The sequence below is a fragment of the Lycium barbarum genome, chromosome 11, assembly GCF_019175385.1.
Source record: "Lycium barbarum isolate Lr01 chromosome 11, ASM1917538v2, whole genome shotgun sequence".
In the NCBI taxonomy this organism is placed as follows: domain Eukaryota; kingdom Viridiplantae; phylum Streptophyta; class Magnoliopsida; order Solanales; family Solanaceae; genus Lycium; species Lycium barbarum.
Window position 1 is genome coordinate 9,603,025 of NC_083347.1, and position 25,060 is coordinate 9,628,084.

The window sequence follows — 25,060 nt, forward strand, 5'->3', positions numbered from 1 at the left end:
TCTGCAAAAATTCAAACAAACATCATGTCAATGTTTAATTGGACTATTCTTGAATGATTAGTATATCAATATTTGGTTTTGAAAGAAATCAAAAAATTATTAGTTTATTTCATATCGAAGAAATTTCTATTAATTGTAATTATTATTTGCAATATTACTCCAACACTTAAATAATAGTTGTGTTTCTAGCTATCAAATGTGAGGGTGGTAATACTTGTATGGGCCATGACTATGGGATCGATAGGATCCATCTTCCACATCTAATTATTGATTTTGGGTGAGTGTTGAGAATAAACAAAATAAAATCCCGAAAAAAATCGATTTCTTTTTAATATATCACAACGTAAATTCGAATTAATCATCATCAACAACAACAACTACAACATCATATCCAGTCCTCATTAGTGGGGTCTGGAGAGGGTGAATTTGAATTAATCAACATTTCAAAATAAATTTTACTGTATCGTACCACTAAGCTTATCGTTACATAATGACGAAAAGTCTCATTTTCTGTAACGACTGATTTGGTTTGATCGCATCGTTACTTTTTTTTTTCCTCAATTTATTTTTGCTTATCTAATAATTTTATTTTATCTTTCTATAATAGCGATCTAAGTACCTTATTTTTCTTGTAGTTTATCCTTCAACTTGCTCATGTATGACATTATGTAACGACAAAAAATGATACAATATATCTAAACATTATATTCAAAGAAACCATTCAGTACAATACATTATAGTAACACAATATAATACAATGCGAGACATTATGAAGCTATAAGTAATAGCCATTCAAACAAGGTGTAAGATAACGAGTGGGAAAACAAAAACAATTGGGCGGCACACTTAATTAGTGCAATAAAGATACATCCATCAATGTCGCCTGCAACTCTCTTTTTCGTCTTTTCTCTTCTACTCAAATGTTTTACACATGTTGAGCAATGAGTTTGAATTTAAACTAACAAATGTTCATTTCCTTTTATTAAAAAGACACAGAAAAAAGATATTTCACGCATTTGATATTTTAAAAAGTTATCGAAATGGAGGGAACAAAACGTTTAAAATAAATTTTAAAAAAATCACGAACCAAAAAAAAAAAAGTTGCTCTGCGATGGAGAGAATTTGCTCTTATACTTATTTTTTATTATTATTATTTAAATTGTTTTTCTATGGTCTTTCAACTAGAAAAATAAATTTGTTGGTACATAAAGTGGACATGTACTCGATTTGTAACTATAATGGGAGGCTGGGAGCCATAGCTGTGCCGCTGAAGAAAATTGACCGTATTCTTTTCTTTTCATTTACTTTATCGGCTTTTTCTGTGTGAAAAGTGCAAAATTTCTCCTGAAATTTCTTTTAAGAACTTCCCATCCTATTTAATATTAGTCATGATTACAAAAGATTTTTTTTTTGTTATTTTAATAAATTAAGATAAAAGTAATTACTTTACATTATATTCTTACTGTAATAAATGCGGAGATATATTATTGTAGTAATTAAAATATTAAATTGAGAATAAAAAATAAATGAGGATAATTTGGTCAAACTATTTTTTAATTAGTGTTTTCAAAGAACATGCGTAAAAAAGAACATGATAACTAAAAAGGACCCGAAAGAATACTTCGTGCGTCACAAATTAGCCGTCATGTTTCGCTTTTGAGAGACAAATTATGTGAAATTTGACCAATATTTTAAAATGTATTTTTTCTTAGAATTGAAATGAGAAAACTTTTCGTATAGTTTTTAAATATCTAAATTTTATTATAAAATATTAAGTTAATCTAATTTGTTAAAAATTAGTCGAATTAAAAGGGTTGGAGTATTAAACTTTCGCAGGAAGTTGTTAAAATGCTTCCTATGCATAAAAGGATGAGAAATTAGAACATGACAAGCACTGAAGCACACGTGAATCTGATCTAACCTTTTTTATGTATCTTTTTTCCTTTTCTTGGTCTCTTTTTTGTTTCTCCTCTTTTTGCCTCTTTACGCAGATAAATTAATGTTAAATTATCAATCCCAATAATATATATTGAAATTCCTTCGAAGTCACTTATTGGCCAAAACTAACCTTTTGAGCAATTTAAAACGAGACATGACGGTGCTAAAAAAAGAGAGAAATGAAAGAAAAAGGTACTGGGTAAAAAAATAATAATTGGGCTAAGGCCCGTTTGGTTTAACTTAAAAAAAAGTAGCTTATAAGCTGAAAAAAAAATTCGGCTACCCAACTTATTTTAAGCACAAAATGACTTATAAGCTGACCAGTCAAACATTCAAAAAAGCCGAAAACAACTTATAAGTTATTTTCAGCAACTTATAAGCTCAGCCAAACGGGCTCTAAGGCAAGGAGATCCAATCTCCCCTTCCTCTTTGCTATTGTCATGAAATATATCGGTAGGTTGTTGAATGACTTGAAGCTGAATCAGAAATAATATCATCCTGAGTGTAAGAAAATTGCCATTACTCATTTAAGCTTTGCAGACGACCTGCTGCTCTTTGCTAAGGGAGATAAAGACGCGGGACATGCTTTACATGAGTGTTTCATTACCTTTACAGCTGCATCCGGTCTCGAGGCTAATCTAACAAAAAGTGCAGTCTACTTTGGTGGTGTGGATAACAAAACAAAAATGGATATTCTACAAATGCTGGGCTACTCTCATGGTGATCTTCCATTAAAGTATTTGGGAGTCCCCTTAGACACACAGAAGCTGACAATGGTACAATAGCAGCCCCTTATTGGAAAAATTGTTGCTAGAATTTACTCATGGACTGCTAAAAAGTTTTCCTATGCATCCAATTGGTGAAAACTGTTATATTTGGGATTCAATCTTATTGGTCTCAGATATTTACTCTTCCGGTGAAAGTCCTAAAGATGATAGAAGCACACTGTCGAAGCAACGTGTAGTGTGGAACCAATGAAATCACTAAGAAATCACTAGACACTAGTAGCATGGGATAAGATTTGCACGCCAATGTCAGCTGGAGGCCTACATCTGAGTAATTTGCAGGTGTGGAATAGAGCAGCCATAACAAAGACTCACTGGGACCTAACTTTTAAACAAGACAAGTTGTGGATCAAATGGATTCATGCATACTACATGAAGAGGCAGAGAACAGAGGACGTGGTGATATCACAAACTGCAAGTTGGATGGTGAGGGAAATCTCGGGGGCAAGGGACTGCATCACGCTTGTTGATACACAATTCAAACCTCATAAGAGTCTGATTCATCAAATTTATATACAATTGCTGCCAACTAGCCCAAGAACAAATTGGAGAGCTTTAATGTTCCAAAACAGCGCAAGACCTAAAGCAAAATTTACAATGTGGCTCCAATGCCATAGTAGGCTTCTAACAGTGGATAGGTTGGTGAAATGGGGCACTGCAGTAGAGACTAATTGTGTGTTTTGTCAGCAAATCGATGAAACTAGATACCACATATTTGCGGAATGTCCATATGCCAAACAACTATGGACCAAGCTGCTCACTTGGATGAAGATCCAATCCTCTATGCCTAATTCTTGGACCAACTGTCTGCACTGGATCATTCCGCATGCAAAAGGGAAATCGAGAAATGCCAAAGCAATGAAGATGGTTTACGCTGAGTTCATTCATACACTATGGCTGGAGAGAAAAGCCAAATTTTTTTAGAAGAAGGCTCGAGACACAGAAAGTTTAGCCAAAGAAATTGCGTGTATTAGCAACATACGAGCGGAAGGAGTCCTGAAGCTCTGCATGCAGCAGTTCCCATTCTAAGTAGAAGCGTTGATGTATGTATTACTTTAGATACTCCCTTCCTTTTCATGCTGATAGAGTACACTGATTTGACTTCTAGGTAGCTGAGTTTGGCTAAGCTCTGATTTGTAATGGTTACTTTGGTGATTAAAGAAAAAGTTTAATTACCAAAAAAAATATATCACTTTAGTATGGCGAACATAGTTATTGATCTTGCAGTACTTCCAGATAGTTTATGTCTGGCCATGCATGATACACACGAAATTCTACTAGCTTTGAAAAAGTACCATACATATGTAGACGTCGAAATTTTAATTGAATTAATTCATACAAAATTTGAATTAAATTCTTAGTTATTGATATGTTGATCAAGTCAAATTATGGTTAATAAAGTAGGATTAATTATTTAAATTCAAATAATTACATGACTTGAATGAATTTCAAATTGCATTTGGGTTAGTCCATCAAGTTGACAAGAGAAGCTCAATCCATGCTCTTCAAGCCCAAGGTCCGCTAGAATTACTTGGAGACCAAAATACCCCCAAGCTCTAGCTCACACCCATATAAAGAGGTCATATATCTCATTTTAAAGACATCTGAAAAGTGGCACAACTTCTTAACTGGAGGCAAAGGAGAGCAACGACATTTACATAAGTCTTCTCCAAAGGTCTTCAACAAGAAAGAGAGTTCAAGAGACGTCTTCTCTCAAGAACAGTCCAAAGTGCTGTCCAAAGTTCTTCCAAGATTCAACACATCAACACAAGTCCATTCTTCATTCAAGAAAGACGCTATGTTGGCCCTCGAATCAAGGCGAACAACACGGAGATTAGAATCAAAGGATACATCCAGAGTGTACTCACAAACTAATCAATAAAATGATTTTTTTCTTATATTTGTTTTATGATTGCAGTTATTTATTTTCTGCTAGCAAAATTCATCGCGAACAATATCATGCGTTGTATACTCTGAATACATCGATAATTTATTCTAACTGAGCGCTTGAATACATGCCTTCCCCAGACCCTATCTGTGGAATTAAATTGGGTATGTTGTTGTTGTTGAGCGTTTGAACACATGATAAAGTGTATTATTACACTCTTTCATCTCAAATTTCAGAAAAGCTTCTAAGCGTATTGTGAATCGTCTGTTACATAGATAGTAACTACATAAAATATATCATATCATTTAATTAGATAGATCAACATCAATTGAAACATACTTGAGTATTACGACTTATTGAAGTTGATGTAGTTAACTTATCTACATAATGCGTTTGAGCACACGCATAAAAGTTTTTTTGCGTTTGAGCACAAGCATAAAAGTTTTTTCCGTACTTACGAATATATACAATATAATGTTGATCCTTACAATGCTTCTATACTCATATATACAAATATAATTGCTTATTTTCTCCTGTTTTTCTTTGCCAACTTTTTATACCAATAACATGAGTACTAGCTCATGACTTATTGGCAAAGACTATAAGACAAAGATGTAAGCATCTTTTAGAAAGTTTGAACACAAAAGGAGGACAAGTAATTATGTATTACCAGTAAAAATTGGGCACGAGATGTCTAGTCATGCCTAACTTGAACTAAATACGTGGGTACAACTGAACACGACATCATTGATCAAACGTTAATATAAGGCACTACTTTTGACTTTTCAAACACTTCTGTGTCCTTTGCACACGAATGGAAAATTTCTTTTCGCATTGTTAAGCAAATATCTAGACCTGTCTATTCAAATTGTATCCTTATTAATTATAGCTAGTTGACAGTCAAATTTTTTTTCGGAAAATGGCCAAATATACCCCTATACTATTGAAAAGAGCTAAATATACCCTTCGATATACTATGAATCTAAATATACCCCTATCATTATACTATTGGTACAAATATACCCTTCCACTGTTAAAGTTGTTCAAAGTGGACATCCAATCCTACATGACACTAATAATAGATGAGGTGGATGCTTCGTGGCATGCCGCCTCACCCATTTTACCCCTCTCTTCTATTTGTTCTTCCACCACTAAATTTCCTTCCCCTCACCACCATTGCCGCCACATGGCAAAAGGCAGACCTCATCCAAAACAGATAAAATGTCCAGATATATCAAACTTCGAATGGTCGTAATAGAAGCGCAATTTAATTATTAATGACGAGCATTTTACACAACAAACTCAGTTTATAAAATGATTGCAAATAGCTTTTTCACAGCAATGTCAAACGCGAGATACCAAGATAGAATGGACAAAAATCAACCCTCACCTCTGTAATCTAGGTGGGACATTGGATATCGAAAGTTTATTAATGGTACTGAATGTTAGATCCCCAATCACTTAATGCGCTCGAATGATTTTCCAGTCCAATTGACAGGCATTAAAACCCCAAAAGAAAGTGGTGCAAGAGGAACGAAGATTTTCAAGCTGCATTGATATATCCACCTTCTGCCATGTGGCGGCAATGACATGGCAATGGTGGTGGAGGGGAAGGAAATTTAGTGGTGGAAGAACAAATAGAAGGGAGGGGTAAAATGGATTAGGCTGCTGAGGTGGCATGCCACGTGGCGTCAACTTCATCTATTATTAGTGCCATGTAGGATTGGATGTCCACTTTGGACAACTTTAACGCACTACAAGAAAGTATAGAAATGGAAACAAAAAAATTAATATTTGGCAACAACTTAGTTTTATTGTTGGCAAAGAACTTTTTTGTTGTCAAAGAATTTAATTTTGTCACCATAGTATTGATTATTGTTGCAAAAAATACTTTTGGCAAACCAAAAAAAATAAAAATTGATGCACGTTGTTGAGGCAGATGAGGCCGATCACCTGGTGACTCACTTACGTTTACGCCGGCGCTCCTACTTGCTGAGATACCTGGGTCTTCATCACAGCCGAGCCAGAATGCATACATGGAGGAGTGTGATAATGTCGATTGGGCGGCGTTACGCGCTTCATTAGCTGATGAGCGGCCTGTGAGGAATTTAGAGGGAGCCAGGATTCTTGACCTCGATGAGTTTTTGATCCTGGTTAGTATTTAAAATTCTTATTTGTTCATTTAAATTACTTATTTTAAATATATATGTTACTCATTATTTAATAATATTTAATATTTTAGGATTCGGTGCCAGCGGGTCCACCAGAGCCACCCACTCAGGCGTCTCATGGGCCTGCCGAGCCAGCGGTGTCTTCCCATGTGACTGTCGAGCTACAGGCAAGCTTTTTATTAAAATTAGTTTTATTCAATATAAGGTCAATATTTAATATACATATTTGATTATTTAAAGTACTTATTTTAAGTATGTATGTTACTTATTTTTTTTTCTTCATATTTTAGGATTCGACGCCGGTGGATTCATATGAGCGACCCATTCAGGAGCATTCTCATCAGCCTGCTGAGACAGAGGTGTCTTCTCATGAGACTACCGAGGCGCAGATAAGATTTTTACTTAAAATTAATTTTATTCAATATAAGATAAATATTTATTTAATTTTTATAACCTTTTTTTGGACTTCGAATAACATCTCGTCCAGGTGACTACCTCATATTCACCACTAGACCCATCTCAGGAGCCTACAGACCCATCTCAGGAGCCTACTCAGGCGCCCGTTGACACACAGGTTTGATTATTCAACAAACGTTAATGTACTCAATATAAATAAGAAATGATACTAATTATTATATACTTTTCATGTTCATCCTTCGGCGCCTGCGGTGGCAACTCCCGACGAGAAAGAGGTCGAGTTTTCAGACCTAGGACAGCATGAGGTTCTGCCCGTGCTAGCGGGACCAGATCCCAAGAAGAAGCACATTCTAGTCAAGGGCGCACGGGCCAGGGAAGAGGAGATGATCATGACTTGGAGCGTTCGGTTATTGAGAGGAAAAAGAGCGATGGAGACGATGGCGAGGGCGGTGGAGATGGTACGAGCCTTAGGCCTAAAGATAGTCTCAGGCATACCACATGTGGGACCCATCCACGATAGTGTATATACATTAGTGTTGTACAGTTTATCGTAAATATTATATATTTTTTTTCATATTTATAAATATTATGTTAATCTTTATTATTGTTTATAGTTTCACATTCTAAATTAATAATAATAAAAAAAAAATGTGACACATTCGAAATAAAGTTAAGCATTAATTTAAAAATAACACGAAACCCTAAAAGATAAATAACGTAAAGCTAATGACTACAAGTCTTCAAGCAAAAAATGGCTTCGAGCACTTTTCAACCACTAAAACGACAATCCAAACTTTTGCGTATCCTTGATGTATTGAGCCTACCTTATTAATTGTACAAATATGAGTAGGGTTCTATATAAAATATTAAAGTTCCGGAGTCTCAAAGCATGATTAATATATGGCTAAACTACGTAAAAAAGAGTGAAAATTTAATAAGAGGCTATTTTTGGAAAATGGTGGACTCCTATAGCGCAGTATTTTATTGCACTATAGGTGAGAGAAACTTTGGTTTAGCGCAGTAAAATGCTGCGCTAAAGCACTTAATGGACGGTTAAGTGCTTTATTTTACTACTCTAAAGATAGTTATGTAACCTTTTTTTTTTTTTGAATATTTTGGTTCAAAATATTTTTTTTGATCACTTTTTTGGGGTCACGGATGATGTATATCTTATGGAGTTTATTATGGTGAAAAAATAAAATAGATTAAAACCACAGTTAAAATATGGGATAGCGGGAGTAGTAAAAAAGAACTTCTAACATTATCAATGTATACAAATAGTTAGATCTCATTCATAAAAAGGTTCTTGGTACAGTATCTGTCTTCCAAAACCTGTACCTACTGTTTGTGCAGGTGTAGATCCCAGACTAGGTTGATTTCATTTCCTATGCATCTGACAAAAGTTAATATTCACCCCACTATTTTAATATTACTCCAATATATTCAACAGAAATAATTAAATGCCGGTTTGCTTTTCCTCGATAGTACTCCTAAACAACTCCCCCTCTCCTCTATAAATATGTAGTCGAGCCCATCCCCAATTTGCTGCCATCCAAGTTCATAAAATCATTTTCTTTCTTCTCATAAAATTAAACTTCAATGGGTGAAGAAGGTAGCCTTTTGATAATTGTGACCACACTAGTTATTGGTTTTGTAATTGGCATCATTTTGAACCATTTTTGGCCTTTGTTCTTGAAGATTAATAATAATGGTAGTACTACTCTTGTAATTCCCAAGGGCACTTTTGGATGGCCTTTACTTGGTGAAACCCTTTCCTTTTTGAAGCCTCATCCTTCTAATTCTATTGGTGCTTTCCTTCAACAACACTGTTCTAGGTAAGTAACATGCTGCTTCATCATTATGTTACCTTAGGAACAATATTATTATTGCATGTAACATTTTTTTTATTTTTTAGGTATGGGAAAGTGTTCAAATCCCATTTGTTTTTCTCCCCAACAGTGGTATCTTGTGACCAAGACCTTAATTACTTCATACTACAGAATGAAGATAAGTTATTTCAGTGTAGTTACCCAAAGCCTATACATGGTATTCTTGGAAAAGTTTCACTGCTTGTGGCTGTTGGTGACACACACAAAAGGCTTAGGAATGTTTCATTATCACTAATCAGCACCATCAAGTCAAATCCTGAGTTTATTAATGATGTGGAAAGATCAGCCCTTCAGATTCTTCAATCTTGGAAAGATAAAGAACAAGTCATCTTCTGGGAGGAGTCAAGAAAGGTATTTCATCTAAAATTCCCTAGTCCTTGAAAAATTCATGCTGACAATGTAATTTAGCATATTAAAGGTATACTCAGAATTTTGAGTTTATGAATTCTAAATTCTATGAAAGATTTTTTATTGAGTTACTTATAATATTTTATAAGTACATTTTAAGTGATTTTTTATAACAAATATAAAATTTGGGCCAAAGCTTGCCGAACTCGTAAGCAGAAATGTAACTTCATCCATGGTACTTATTACTTATCATCTATTTTAGGTTATTAATCAACTTTTTACTAAATAATGATGAAATTAACTTAAATAACCATTCGTCAAAAAACAAAGAGATGTATAATTAATGTATAGCTTTTGGTCGGGCGATCAGATATGTAACTCTTTCTATTTTACTGTTAGTGCGTAGAATTTAAACTAATAAATTTGTGTTGTGACATAAATTTTGGTTTTTCTTGTGTGGGGTTGAATGCAGTTTTCATTTAATGTGATAGTGAAGCAAGTTCTTGGATTAACTCCGGATGATCCACGAAGTGCAACAATTCTTCAAGATTTTCTTGCATTCATGAGAGGCCTAATTTCTTTACCACTCTACATACCTGGAACTCCATATGCAAGAGCCGTGCAGGTTCACTAATTAAAGCATATAGCATTGTTTATTATAAACTTCATTTTTTAGATATGCTTTTGTTGCAAAAAGATTAAAAGTAGGCATGTGAAATTCAACTTTTTGTTTTTCTTTACAGGCTAGAAGCAGAATATCTTCTAATATCAAAGCAATTATAGAGGATAGAAGAAGAAAACATGCTGGTGGTGATAGTAAAAGGAATGATTTTCTAGAGATACTTCTTTGTGTTGATACCTTATCTGAAGATGAAAAAGTTAGCTTTGTTCTTGATTCCCTACTTGGTGGTTATGAGACCACTTCCCTTCTTATGGCTATGGTTGTATTTTTTGTTGGTCAATCACAAAAGGCTCTTGATCAACTTAAGGTAATTACATATTTCTCTCTAAATTATCTTTACTTGGGCTTATATTATTTGTCTTATTGATGAATTGAATTTGTTCCGAAATATGTGGCGTTTTAGCAAAATAAGTACTTCGTATTTATTAAGTATTTTTACCTGAATTCAGTTTTAGTGTTCCAATTAGTAGAGTGTTAATTAACTTAATTTAATGAGACGTTGAAGAATGAGATAAATGATGGAGCATTCCGAATATAATTAAATAATAAATTATGATCTATTTAATAACTTTAGTTTTTAGATGAGAGAGTCACACACTTTAACATAGTACCTGTGCATGTAGAGGTCTTGAGTTTGATTTGAATTGCCACCTCTTATTGAAAAAGATTCACGTGCTTGAATCATAAAAAAGGATAAGGTCAGCCAGAGTATCCAGAGTATGTTAAAGAATATAATTAAATAAATAAAAATGTCTTCGTTCTAACAATTTAAATTTTTAGATGTAATAATCACACTTCAATCTAAATAAAAACTACTCGTAGAGTTTACAGATATACTTTTGTAATTAAGCCTTGTAAAATAGAAAAGATTTACACGGATAAAATGGATGTACAAATTTTATTGCTTTTTGTTATTATTATAATCGTTATATTTTTGACTTGCCTTTTTTTATTTCTAAAGTCTCATTACTAATTTATGTTGTAGCAAGAGCATCATAACATACGAAGCATGAAGGAAAAGGAGGAGCTTTTGAATTGGGAAGATTACAAGAAGATGGACTTCACTCAAAAGGTTGATAAAATGCGCAGACAGCAATCATTACTGAATATCATAAATTATAGACTTTATATTATATTTTTGATGTCTTTAACTTAATTTATTTTATTCATATTAAATACAGGTCATAAATGAAGCTCTCAGATATGGGAATGTTGTCAAATTTGTGCACCGAAAGGCCCTTAAAGACGTCAAATTTAGAGGTCTGTTGTTGACCTGTAATGCTCCAAATATTTTAAAAAATGTTCATATGTAATTATGCATGCATGAACTTTTCCCATGGTACAATTCTACTTTTTCCAGATTTTAAAGTGTTCTTGACATTTAAGAATGATTTTTAAATGTGAAATTGTGTATGTAGATTATGTGATTCCAGCAGGTTGGAAGGTCCTACCAGTCTTTAGTGCAGTTCATTTGGACCCATCAGTACATGCCAATGCCCTCCAGTTTAATCCTTGGAGATGGGAGGTAATTAATTATATCAGTTTGAGTTTAATTTATATACACGGTTAATATAAGAATTTTTTGCAATATAAAGTTTACCGTTACATGTTATCATAAGCAATTTTTCAAGATTACAAAATTCACAATTTAAGAAGGTTTGGTTGGGTGACCTTGTGTAAATAATTTCTTACACTAATAGTTGTATATAGCTAAAATCAAAGAATTAAACGATATTCATGGTGAAAAAGAAAATCTTTACATGCAGTTGCATGTAATTTAAATCAAAAGAACTAATTCAAATTTAAGTTTTTATACTGATAGTAGTAAGAAATATTTATACTATTAATTGTTGTAAAGTTAAATTGCCAAAAAAAAAAAAAAACTCTTCAATAAATAAAATAAACAGAAAGTGACATGTTATTACTCCACAAATTACTTATAGATCAATTTACATTAGTAGTGTGAAAATTTTCTGCATATACCTATAAACTCAAATCCTATTCTGATAAGTAAATATCTTAAGACTTATTATGTTAGAACCAACGCTGACATTGTGGGTCTTCAACGTCAATAATAGAAGACACGTGATAATTATTTGTGAAAAAAGGTTATTAATTAGATAATAATAATTTACTCCAAAATGACCTGTATCTACTTTATGACAAGGGATTATGTCATAACAACGTGTTAATACCCATTCCCCTATAAACAAAGCCCCATATCTCATCTTTTTTTTTTTCTTTCTTTTAAGTATGTCTCATTATCAATTTGTTAACTCTTTTTTTTTTGGCATTAAAATAAAATGTTTAGAGTGATGAGCAAATATGCAAGAAATTGACTCCTTTTGGGGGAGGGTCTAGGTGTTGCCCTGGATTTGAACTTGCAAAGGTTGAAGTAGCATTCTTCCTCCACCACCTTGTACAAAAGTACCGGTAAATCTCTAATTTATATTTTGTAGCACTTCTTGTGATCAGTTATGTTTGATATATTATTTTACAGTAAATAATTTCCACTATCCTAATATTGTTAATTTCAACAACAAAAGTCATTAGATACAATCACCTAGTACCCTAAAAAGGTGTGTTACTATGCTGTTAGGGGTGTTCATGGTCCAGTTTAACTCGTTTTTTGGTTAAAACGAAACCAAACAAATTAAGTCGGTTTTTTCTAATATTCAAACCAAACCAAACCATTTCTGTATAAATTCCATCGGTTTCGATTTTATCGATTTTTGCGGTTTTTTTCGAATTTTAAGAATGTATTAATACAAAGAACTTTTGAATCAAATGGTAACTAAATACGGCTTTTGACTGTGGTCCATTCAAATCTAAAAATCTTCTTAATTAATTCATTAACTTTATTTAGGTATAGGCCTATGGCTTGGGTATAGGAATTACAGAAACATAACATCTACATTTTACCTCCCTATATATAGCCTTTTGATATTACGCAGCCCCTCAGGAATTTTTGTTATTTAGACTCATCGAGTTTATGAAGCATTGGGAAGAAAGCACAGAAGTTAAAACGAAAAATGATAAACAGAAAGACAGTTATCTACCAAATCCCTTTAAATTTCAATTACCATTTTCTTTCCCTTAATTTGTTACGGATAAAATGCTAGCTTATCAGTAGTAATTTAGATGGGATGTAAATGAAGGAACTGTAAAACTGAATAAGGCGAAAAATTCTATTTTACCTTTAGCAATTTTTTTTTTTTAATTTTACCTTAAGCTTAAATGGGCTACACTTTCTTTCTAATTATTTGAATTTGTATTGGACTTGGAATGAGCCAACTTATATATATGTGTGTGTGTGTGTGTAGAAATATAATATTTTAAATATGTATGTATTTATCGGTTTGGTTCGGGTTTTTTTGGTTTAACACCAAATCAAACCAAATGTTATCGGTTTTTTAAAATTTAAAACCAAATCAAGTCAAACGAAGCTGGTTTTCGATTTATTAAGTCGGTTTGACTTGGTTTACCGGTTCGGATCGGTTTTTCGATCTCATTTGAACACCCTTACATGCTGTTAAGGCTTTTGGGGTCAAAATGACGTATTCTTTTTTAATTTAAAAACATTTATTTTAGAGAAGGAAGGTGTTTGACCAAACTTTTAATAATTGAAGGTTTTTAGCTTTAACGTAGAAGTTGAAAAGAGTAATTTTTTGAAATATAATCTTTTTTGATTTTCTTTTATAACAAGATTAGACATTAAAAATTCAGATTTACCAAATCAAAATTTAGTAGGTAATTTGACATGTAAAAGCCATTTTTGAAAATATTGAACATGAATTACTAGGAAAAGCACTTCTCAAACAATTTAGTCTAACACAAACAGCAACTTTGTCAAACCATTTTTCCAGAAAGCACTTTTAGTAAAAAATATGTTTTCAAACTTAGCTGATTTCTACAGTTTCATCAAACAAGCCATTGGTAACCCAAATTTATCTCATCTAACATATTCATATTGTGGTTCTTTTTATTTTCTGTTATAATTAAAATTCCATTAGAAGTTTTTATATTTTTTAATTGTACTAAATATGGACACGTGTGATGTAGATGGGACGTAGAGGAAGGAGAACAACCTATTGCATATCCATATGTGGAGTTCAAAAATGGTTTAACAATCAGATTGCATCAAAATTCTACTTAGGCCCTGCAATATTTGAGTATATGGTCATGGATTAGGCAACACATTGTGATGGAAATTCCAATGACAACACCAAAATCAGGAAGTCCAATGCTATGTCATTTGTATACAGGAGCTCATCATGAAGATCTCTTCCTAATTCAGATATCTGTTCTCCCTCGTACAGAAAGAAAACAGGATTTCCTTTTTCTTTTCTTTTTGTGTATGATCGATATACATAATTCCACGGAGAAAATCCTATAATCTTTCAGTAGTTTCTTCATTTCCTGTAGGTTTTATCTTATTTATATTAATTATAACGTCCAAGTGTTGGGCAAGAAAATTCAGGACTCAAATCATGGGCAACTTCAAGTTAATAGTATAATAATAATTGAATGGGCAGTGTGCGTGTATATTTACTGGGTTCACATGAACCTGTAATCGACCCTCTAGATATATTTCTGACCCTCTGGAAGATATATTTCAATGAATCCATTCTTGAGATGAGGTGAGTGGTATAAGCCATAGGTAATGCCTCAACTTCTAAGTCAAAGCACAAGAAGTTCTTTCTGATAAAGTATGAGCCATCATAGGATGTAAACTTCTTGCTCAAGTAATACATTACCCGTTCTTTTTGGCTGGTTTCATCATGTTGTCCCAATACACATCTAAATCTAAATCCGTTGTCTGATAGAGACAGGTATAGAATTAAAGGACTCAAATTTTAACTGAAAGTGTATTCCAAGGAAAATATTTTTTTGATAACCAAACACCAGAAGTGACTCACAGCAGCCAAAAGATCCAAAGTATTACTTAGTGATTGCAATCCATCATTAAATATTCGTTATGATAAGCTTTGTACATTGTTAACAATAACATACCCAGTGTAGTTTCACAAGTGGGATATGGAGAGGGTAGAGTGTACGCAGATCTTACCTCTACCTTGAGAGGTAGAGAGACTGTTTTTGATAGACTCTCGGCTCAGAATATAACAATAACAAAGTAAGTTAAGGATGGAAAAAGAGTACATTGTTAAGGAACAAAATTCTTTTTCATCTGTTCAAATAGATTGCACTAAACTTCATGCCACTCGCATTTATGACTTGTGAGCACCACTGCTTAAAAGTTAAAACAATGCTGACAATAAACAGCTACTAGTTCATAGCTAAACTACGCCCTCACCACGTGTTGTTTCTCATATGACATTTCACAATCAACAAGTGATTATCTTCGGTAGGGATTTAGTAGCTCAGTTGGTTGGCTACCTGCACTCTCACTTTGTTGGTGAGGGTTCAAATCTCCACATTGTAATCTCTTTCCCCATTTCCCCTTTCCCTCGCCCCATGTAATAAAAATAATTTTTAAAAAAAATGATTATCTTCAGACTGCATTGAATTCTCGCTAAAAGATTTTCATTAACTACACATCCCTTTCTCATTTTTTTTGCTGGACTGGAGAAAAAAAAATCAATGAACTAACTTGCAGTCATTATTTGAAAAAAATCTGACAAACCTGCCTAGTTACATTTTACTACAATTGGACTTCTAACATAGTGCTTACTATCAGACCAAATTAACTGTCCAAATACATAATCTTTTGGTGCATTAACTCCTTTAACCTTCAATGTGAGCTTAAACGATTTCTCCTCACCAATATTCTTGAACTCAAGAATATTGGGCTCAACAATAACAGAAATTCCAATGGGCCTGCGAATACGAGCTTTATACGTAGCTGGAGATCCAACATTCTTCAAAGTTCTTGTAACAGTAACGGACCCATTGAGATTAGGCACTGTGATTGAGGGTAAATTCATGTTGATGAAATTAATCGGATCGGGGCATTTGAAAGGTCCTTGGGTAAATGTCTTTATTTGAGTTTCATTGTAGCCTTGTGCACAGAGAAAACTCAAATAATCATCAATTGTCAAGTCGTAGACCAAGCCAGGATCCATGGCACGGTTTGGCCTTACGTGCCCTGATCCATAAGCAAATGGACTTGTCTTGATGTGACTAGCATTCAACATTGGCTCTACAGCATTATCTCGCGTTCTCGCTATACAACAAGAAAAGTAACATGGCATCAGAACTAGAACTAGAACCAGGGTAGTAATTAGGAAATTATGCGATGCAAATAGATTCACATTTTTAAAAGTTTTATTTTACTCACCAGTTGTCATAATAGCGGACTTGATAGCAGAAGGACTCCAAGTTGGGTGGAGGGTTTTTAAAAGGCCAACAATACCAGAAACATGAGGGCATGACATAGAAGTGCCTGAAACTGAGTTAAATTTAACCCGGCGTTTATCAAAATCTTGATTTGTAGGTCCTTCAGCGCCGGTATAGGCAGCGATTATACTCACTCCTGGAGCAGTGATATCAGGCTGCAAACATAATCTCAAATAAATGACCCAACGAAGGACATTATTATTCTAATAAGCTCAAACAAATTACAATGTTGAATTTGTATTAAAACCTTAAGAATTTCAGGTGTAACAGTGTTAGGCCCTATCGATGAAAAGGCTGCCATGACCGGAGCTGGCTTTGTCCCCAATTGAGTTGTTGGATGTGTGATGGAAGCTGTAGGTGCACTACTTAAAACGTTTTAACAAGAAAATGAATTGGCATAGTTAGATAAAGTGCTTATACTTTCAGTGGATATAAGTTAAATCAATTCATTACATGTTATACCTTGTTGAGTCAAGATAAGCGAAGACAGATAGTCCATCATTGTAACTAATTTGCGTAGCAGGTAAGACGTGAGGATCAGCAATAATTTCGTTGCCAGACGCATAATCATTTGCTAGAACCATTCCAACTGCACCTGCTAGAGCAGCTTGTTGGCCCTTTTCAACCCTTGCATTATCTCCTCTTAGGCAAACTAAAATAGATCCTTTTACCTTCTTAGGGTCCAATGCACCAGCTTTGCATAGTTGACTGCAGAAGCACATATAAATAACCAAATCTTAACCCAACATGTGAAATTTGCTTTTTTTTAAGAACTAGAGAAGTGAATAAGATTATACTCACGCGTCTTCGGTTATAGCATGCTGAGCTTTTGCTGAAGCAGCACTGATAATTGGGAAGAACTTGCCTTTGGGCAGTGCTTCAACTGAAAGGCTTTCTCCCTATAAACATTTCATTTAGTACAATCAAGACAATAATATAAATTTCCAGCTCACAGAGCAAAGTTTCTAGCAAGGTTCAATAATGCAAGAATATCACTGCCGGAATTTAACAATAACAAGAGATAATTACATTCCAATGCCTTTTAGTTCTAATTTACAAAATAGCCATAAAATGTATAGGTTTGTATTTTAAGTACAACTATACATGTAATATACATAAACATATAATATACATAATCAGTGTATATGTTTTGTAACAATTTACATATATACTATAATTTTCAGACAAAGGAAAAGAAAATTACCTTGTAACGCTTGTTGTTTCCGAGGGTGACATAGCTAGGAAACTGACGATCCATGGTGCTCGCCCCAACGGTGATGACCCAAGGTGCAACATTAGATACTGTACCGGCACCAGGACCAGAGTTACCAGCAGATGTGACCACAACAATTCCATGCTTAACAGCATGAAATGAACCGATAGCAACACTGTCATTAGCATATGCTGCTGCTTCTCCTCCAAGTGAGACCGAAAGCACATCCACGCCATCATGAATTGCCATATCAAAAGCAGCCAAGACATCTGCATCAAAGCACTCATTGCCCATAATTGGAGTCCAGCAAACTTTATAAGCTGCTACTCTTGCTTTTGGTGATCCACCCTTTGCTGTCCCGTTGCCATACCCAAAAACACTCGATCCCTTAACAAAGCTCCCACCGGCTGTGGACAACGTGTGGGAACCATGGCCATCGGTGTCTCGTGGTGTGTTGGAAGTTGAATTTAGAGATCCTGCTAGAGTAGCATATCCTTTGTTGAAGTACCTTGCTCCGATTAGCTTCCTTTATTAAAAAATCGACATAACTTCAATGTCAAAATCTTCATTCTGATACTAAAATGTTGAATTCATATCCTAAACGGATGGTTTGAAGTAGGATTTCTTAACTAGTTAAGCCAATTTTAAGTTATCGTGGATGGGTGACATAGGGAACAGATCAACAATCACATTAGAATTACTTATGTTTTCAAAAACTCAAAAATTATAAAAACAATCACAACTAAAAGAGTAGGAACTAACGACGGACAAATTCTATAGCTGAATGGTTAAATCCGTCGCTAATTCTATTTAGCTACGGATTATCAGAAAAATCTGTTAACTACAGGCAATTTAATAACGGATTAGCGACGAAGTTCATAGTTAATACCAGTTTTTTTATAGTGATAAAGATAGATGTATGGTTTAGATTTTAGATTGGTACAATGTCAGTGATTAGAAAGTTCTAAAGTGCAAAATATACTGTTTGTAGAGCTGTGAAGATAAGGTGATAAAATAAGTGGACACAGGGATATACAGTACCTATTGCAATGAAAGGTGGGATCAGAATCACTTTGACAAATTCCTCTCCACTTTGAAGGGATTGGTCCCAATCCTTCATCACTAAAGCTTTCTGATTCAGGCCAGGCACCTGGTCCACAACCCCATCAAACAAAAAGTTAAAGAGTATTGAGGAAAACAGCCAATGTCATAATGTAAGAAAGAAAATTAATCATTATGAACTCTTACAGTTACTTTTGGTCTAAGTTCATACACAAAAATAGCATGAAATGAGCTGTTAAAGGGGAAAAGATATATGGGAATTGTGAATTGCAAAAGGTTGACTAATTAAGACAAAGAAGAAAGGATGAAATCATCCATCTTTTGAGGCAAGGGCATCAGAACCTAAGCTTTTCTTACATGTTCTGTTCTTTTAGTTCTACTTTTGTTTCCACCTTGTTCTTTGCTTTCAGTGACAACACCATTCACTAACGGTGGCGGAATCAAAACTTTCACTAAAGAGGTTCAAAATAAAAAGCAATAAATACATGAAAAAAAATTAAGGGGAAACTTTTTACTTATAGACACAGTGTATTTTTTTAGCGAAGGGATTTGGGTGGGGAGGGCGGCAAAAAATTACGTTGCATATATAGGGTATATTTTCTATGTTTGTGTAAATATATTAACTTTTGAATACTCTAAATAAATGCAAAAGATTAGCTCAAGAGGTCTAGGGTGTTCAATATTATCTCTAGCATCCAGGTTCTCTTCCCAGGGACAACATTATTTTTTATATTTAACTTTTGTTGCTTTTTTCGAACTCCTTTTGTTTGTGATAGGACAACACAAGCTATATGATAATTGGACATAAAAGGAAAAAAAAAAGTTTAAGTTCCTCAACTTTTATGAACATTATTTTTTATCAAATAAATGCAGGAATTTAGCTTCTAGATTGCTGAGTAATTTCCCAACATACATGTCTTTGCTTAGAGTTGCACAGAAAGCAAAATGATATGGATTGTCAATGAGAGTACTAATTGCAATTGTAACTAAAATATTATGAGAATTGAACCCGCCAACCAGAGAGTATGTTAGTTCTTGTAATAAGTTGAACACTTATGATTTATGAATAAAATAATTCTACTTCTCCACTGCTTACTCCTTCAATTGCTGAAAGGTGCAGAATTTGTCGATAAAAGAACCTTCGTCAAATAGATAATTATTTTGGTATATGTGAAAGTGGGTTGGCCAAGGCAGGGAGATTAATGAGATCTTGAAATATCAATATTCAATTCAACTACTATAGTTTATTATTATCAAGATCAAATCACACAAGTTTCTAACAAGGTCTTTATCACAATTATGGGATCACAAAAGAACTACATTTTCACATCAACAAAGTCAATGGTCTAAGGCGCAACTTATTGCAAGCGCAATTTTCTCCATATGCCTATTGTTTTGACTAAAGTAGGGACTAATAGCTTGTTTGATCACGCTTTTGAGGCAAAAGTATTTTTTTTTCTTTTAAAAAGCTTATTTTAGAGAGTTCAGGCATTTGGTTAAGCTTTTTAGGTAAAAGAATAAGTGCTTTTGTTTGTAGTAAAAATTATTTTTTGAAGCTGAATAAAGTAGTTTTTACCGGAAGCACTTTTGGAATTGGACAAATTAATTCTTTAATATTGGCAAAAAAAAATTCTTTAATTGATTAGCCAAGCACGTTATTCTTAAAAAATATTTTTTTTACAAAGCACTCTTCATAGCTTGGTAAAACCGCTATTAAAGGGGAGGTTGAAAATATTGCAGAATAATCTTCAAACATGAAATTATGGGTCTGTAAGTTGGGTATAAAATAGTGAATATAAAAAGCATTACCAGTATCAAGGTTGCCAATGATGGTATCTTCTCCAAATCTTGCCTTCTTCCATAATGAACTTGGATGAATAACTCCACTATTCTCCAACCCCATGAAGTTCCATGATCTTGTTGTGTGTAATTTTCTTCCCCTGTTTTCAAATACTGATACTACCTGGGGATGCTCTGCAAAAAAAGTTCATATTAACAACATCATATTATACTAAATACACCCTTAATCAGAGGCCTCGTGTTCAAACAGCATGCGAAAACTCCTCATGAGTATGTGCCCTGAATCTGAATTAGTCAGGTCATTGAACTTTACTGGAAGACACCAGATCTCGAGTTCGAGCCTTAATAATGTGCTCTGCTTGGCACGAATCCTAAACAGAAGGCAAATACTACATTACACTAAAGATCAAGACTACCCCAGATCGCTTACTTGAAATTTCTGCTGCTTCTTCATCCTTAAGCATAGCAGAAAAGCCATTGATGTGCTTAGTGTAAGAGTAGAAAATTGCTTCCTTTGCTTTCTCAGTGCTGTTTTTGAGATTACAAACGTGTAAGATTTTGGAAAAATTCACATAATCACAAAGGGAATACGACTTAATTAAAAGCATTACATAATTAAGTACACGATTACCTTCCCAAGTATGATCCAAGAAACTTGTGATGTGAATCTGTTACTCTATCATAATCAACGGATGTAACTTCATTTCCATGTGAATGAGCACCCATGTACACCACATATGACTATACACAAATCAAATTGACTAGTTAGTTTTTTTTTTTTTTTTCAAACTAAGTATGTAAGCAATGAATGAGTTAAAACTGCAAAATCATACTTAATTACCTTTTTTATGGCCAATGTGGGACCAAGCAATAACATAAAAAGAACTGAAAGCAAACATAAGGAGACTGAGATTTCTCCCATTGTTATCTTCATGTTCTTTCCTCTCATTCTCTCTTCTTGTTCAGTCCTTTTACTCTCAATACATAGAGTTTCTATTTAAAGAGAACTCTTGGGCTGTACTCGTTGACCTTTCAATGAATTATTATATTTTTAAAAATAATAAATCTTGCTCCTCCTTCTTTTTTTTTTTTTTTTTTTTTTAATTAGTGGGAATGTAAATCCATTTATTGCATGGCTTAAATTCAAAGATTTCAAGGCTTGTATCTAGATCCAATAATGGATAAGCAATCTTTTCATGAATTTTAATTATGTTCTTCCCAAATTAATATTTCTATGAATATGTTTTACATTAGTGCTAGCCTTTTCCAGATCCTTTTCAAATTTTTTACTTAATTACTAGTGTGTGAATATTTTTTAATAAAACCATTCCTTTTAATGATAAATATGAAATGGAGTAGTATGGGACCGGTGAGAAAGAAGTGACTATTTGTAAAATAATAGAGGCTGCTTGACGGTTTTGTTGTTTCTAACAGATGTACTCAAAGGGACACTAGAAAGACTAAAATTTTCGTAATATTTATTTATTTATTTATAATTTTTCAAATGAAAAAATTGATTTTTTTCTTTTTCCTTCTAGAGAGTAATTGGCCGATTGTTTGTTGATTCGGATGATCACAATCAAGAAGAATTCGGGATACGATTTTTTACTCTATTATCTCCAATGAGGTATCTATGAACAAAATCGAAATTTTAGTGTAACTTATTAAAATAAAAGAATCACAAAATCACTCCATCATTAATTATAATATAATAAAAAGATTAAGAGCCGGTTTGGATTATACAAAGTTTTCTTTTCCAAGAAATTGTTTAGTTATACATAGTAGTCAATTTTGCACTCCATCTTGACGTTTCCAACCACTTTTTCAAGTAAATTTTCCTCACAAAATGTTAATAGTAATATTTTTTCAAGTAAAATGCATGTCCAACCACAATTTTAATTTTCAAACACCTTTTCACAACTTTTGTCACCAAATTCATATCAAACACCTAGTAAGTACTCCCTCCGGATAAAAAAGAGTGTCCACTTTGTTAGGATTTAAATCCCAAATCCGACCTTTGTAAGCAGGTTCCCAGGAAAGATTGGAGGGTCACAGCTGGACCACTTAAATACCAACCTCCTTAGACAGAACCTACTTACGCCGTGATGTAAGCGAAGAATAAATAGCACACACAGATTTATAGTGGTTCACCCTCAATGTGAGAGCTACGTCCACGTTGCTGCTGCAGATCTTATTAAAGAAGAAATATTACAAGTGTTTACAACACTCAACCTCACAACCCCAATCCCAATTACACTCAAGAATTTTACCACAGAAAATTCTCTCAAAGACCTTCTCTTACTTAGGCCTTTCACTAAGAGTATTTCTCTTAGATTTTTTTTCTCTCTTGGGATGTGTATAGCAAATGATCTTAATGATGTCTTACAAATGAACCATAAGCTACCTATTTATAGGAATGAATTTCCTATGATGAGGTAAGCGTTTACATCACGACTATTATGAGGTAAGCGCTTACATCACGACTATGTGAACAAAAGAATTGACTTGTTTGGCCAATTCCACACCTAACAAATCTCCCACTTGAAGACTAATTTTAATTTGTCTTCACACTTTGATCGATGCAGCAGCTCTTTCCTACTTTCATACTTCGTGCAGGCCAACTGAAGTTGAGCATAGCTTCAGTTTGTCTATCGTCACTGCCTTTGTCAGCATGTCTGCTGGATTCTGACTCCCTGCGATCTTCTCAAGCACCAGCGCTCCATCTTCCAAAGCTGATCTAATGAAATGGTACCGGAGTTGTATGTGCTTCGTTCGAGCATGGTAAACCGGGTTCTTTGCCAAATGAATGGCGCTTTGGCTATCACAATATAGCACACTTCCCTCGTGGTCCTGATCCAATTCCCGCAGAAAAGATTGTAGCCACATCATTTCCTTTGTGGCCTCCGTCACAGCAACGTACTCAGCCTCACAACTAGAGAGAGCTACTATCTTTTGCAACTTGGAAACCCAAGAGATTGCAGTACCTCCGAAGGTGTAAACATACCCGGATGTGCTCTTTCTGCTATCAATATCACCACCGTTGTCAGCATCAACATACCCTTGCAATCCTGTTTTTGATTTTCGGAAATACAGAGCTGAACTCGAGCTGCCTTTCAGATATCTGAATATCCACTTCACAGCCTCCCAGTGTTGCTTTCCCAGATTGCTCATAAATCGGCTAACAACTCCCACTGCATGTGCAATGTCTGGCCTTGTACATATCATTACATACATAAGACTACCGATTGCAGATGCATAAGGTATCTTGTCCATCTGCTTCTTCTCATCCTCGGTTGTCGGCGACTGATCCTTTGACAACCGAAAGTGTCCAGCCAAGGGAGTGCTGACTGGCTTGGCATCATGCATGTTAAACCTTTTGATAACTTTCCTCACATATTCTTCTTGTGAGAGTTTGATGCCCTCCTTGCTTCGGTCGATTCTCATCCCAAGGATTTGCTTTGCAGCTCCCAAATCCTTCATTGCAAACTCTTCCGATAACCCTTTTTTCAACCGATCAATCTCCTGTAGGTTTGCTCCTACGATTAGCATGTCGTCGACATAGAGTAGCAGTATCATGTACGAGTCTTTAAATTTTTTGAAGTAACAACAGTGATCTGCCTCGCACCTTAAAAAATCAGCTTTCTTCATAAAGCTGTCAAACTTTAAATACCACTGTCTTGGAGCCTGTTTTAGTCCGTACAGACTCTTTTGAAGTTTGCACACCAGATTCTCCTTTCCTTTGATTTTGAATCCCTCCGGCTGTCGCATGTAGATTTCCTCGTCTAGATCACCGTGAAGAAATGCAGTTTTCACGTCCATCTGTTGCAGATGTAGATTTTCCTTTGCTACCAGCCCAAGAACAGTTCTGATAGTCACCATCTTGACTACGGGAGAGAAGATCTCCGTATAGTCAATGCCTTCTTTCTGTTGAAATCCCTTTGCAACCAGCCTTGCTTTATAACGCTTGCTTCCATTGGGTTCTTCCTTTATCCGATAAACCCATTTGTTTTGCAATGCCTTTTTATCCTTTGGCAACTCGGATAATTCCCATGTATGATTTGCCGATAGTGAATCCATTTCATCCTTCATTGCCAGCTCCCACTTAGTCGATTCATCGACTTGCATTGCTTCTTCATAACATTCCGGCTCCCCTCTATCAGTGAGTAGAATGTAGTTGAGGGATGGAGAGTACCTGTGAAGCGGCTTCCTGATCCTGGATGATCTACGCAGCTCTGTGATTGGCGTCTGTTCATTTGTTTCAGAATCAGCACTTTCATCAGCACCTTCTCGGATTGTTTGTTCCTCTGCCTCGGTTGTACCTGGCTGCGGCTCAGGTGCCGGAAAGTCCCTCAAATCGAGTATTTCCGATTCCTTGTCCTGACATTCTGAATTCTTTTGCAGCTTGTCTTTGTACAATACCTCTTCGTTAAAGACAACATTCCTGCTTCGGATGATCTTCCGATTTTGTTCATCCCAAAATCGGTACCCAAGCTCGGTGTCACCATAGCCA

The 25,060-nt window shown here is 34.6% G+C and overlaps 3 protein-coding genes across 4 annotated transcripts; 2 read left to right on the plus strand and 1 right to left on the minus strand.

Annotated features, from left to right (window-relative positions):
- Window positions 1–2,969: 2,969 nt before the first annotated feature.
- Window positions 2,970–3,647, plus strand: LOC132619404 (uncharacterized). The gene has a single exon (XM_060334321.1). The coding sequence runs from the start codon at window positions 2,970–2,972 to the stop codon at window positions 3,645–3,647; it is 678 nt and encodes a 225-aa protein (XP_060190304.1).
- A 4,844-nt stretch (window positions 3,648–8,491) lies between these two features.
- On the plus strand, window positions 8,492–14,533 carry LOC132618813 (cytochrome P450 724B1-like). Its single transcript, XM_060333825.1, has 9 exons — window positions 8,492–9,034; window positions 9,115–9,439; window positions 9,909–10,061; window positions 10,180–10,425; window positions 11,104–11,190; window positions 11,300–11,378; window positions 11,537–11,643; window positions 12,430–12,551; window positions 14,181–14,533. Exons 1-9 carry the CDS (start codon window positions 8,799–8,801, stop codon window positions 14,272–14,274), a joined length of 1,449 nt encoding a protein of 482 aa, XP_060189808.1. The 5' UTR covers window positions 8,492–8,798; the 3' UTR covers window positions 14,275–14,533.
- Window positions 14,534–15,640: 1,107 nt separating this feature from the next.
- On the minus strand, window positions 15,641–21,546 carry LOC132617785 (subtilisin-like protease SBT5.3). 2 transcript variants are annotated; one of them, XM_060332859.1, is made up of 11 exons: window positions 21,392–21,546; window positions 21,182–21,291; window positions 20,981–21,078; window positions 20,560–20,724; window positions 18,730–18,838; window positions 17,680–18,214; window positions 17,277–17,374; window positions 16,938–17,183; window positions 16,723–16,837; window positions 16,417–16,630; window positions 15,641–16,302 (listed from the first exon to the last, which is right to left on the minus strand). In XM_060332859.1, exons 1-11 carry the CDS (start codon window positions 21,497–21,499, stop codon window positions 15,767–15,769), a joined length of 2,334 nt encoding a protein of 777 aa, XP_060188842.1. In that variant the 5' UTR covers window positions 21,500–21,546; the 3' UTR covers window positions 15,641–15,766. The 2 variants fall into 2 exon arrangements, with proteins under 2 accessions (XP_060188842.1, XP_060188841.1); XM_060332858.1 differs by having other exon boundaries at window positions 16,723–16,840.
- Window positions 21,547–25,060: the final 3,514 nt, after the last annotated feature.

What these genes read in the sequence shown, in the direction of transcription:
- LOC132619404 (XM_060334321.1), top strand. Translation starts at nt 2,970, where the DNA reads ATGTCAGCTGGAGGCCTACATCTGAGTAATTTGCAGGTGTGGAATAGA.
- LOC132618813 (XM_060333825.1), top strand. Translation starts at nt 8,799, where the DNA reads ATGGGTGAAGAAGGTAGCCTTTTGATAATTGTGACCACACTAGTTATT. An exon ending in TCTGGGAGGAGTCAAGAAAG is followed by an intron (nt 9,440 to 9,908) that starts GTATTTCATCTA and finishes GGTTGAATGCAG; the next exon opens with TTTTCATTTAATGTGATAGT. An exon ending in CACCTTGTACAAAAGTACCG is followed by an intron (nt 12,552 to 14,180) that starts GTAAATCTCTAA and finishes CGTGTGATGTAG; the next exon opens with ATGGGACGTAGAGGAAGGAG.
- LOC132617785 (XM_060332858.1), bottom strand. Translation starts at nt 21,499, where the DNA reads ATGAGAGGAAAGAACATGAAGATAACAATGGGAGAAATCTCAGTCTCC. An exon ending in CCACATTGGCCATAAAAAAG is followed by an intron (nt 21,292 to 21,391) that starts GTAATTAAGTAT and finishes ATTTGTGTATAG; the next exon opens with TCATATGTGGTGTACATGGG. An exon ending in GAAACAACAAGCGTTACAAG is followed by an intron (nt 17,375 to 17,679) that starts GTAATTTTCTTT and finishes AAATGTTTATAG; the next exon opens with GGAGAAAGCCTTTCAGTTGA.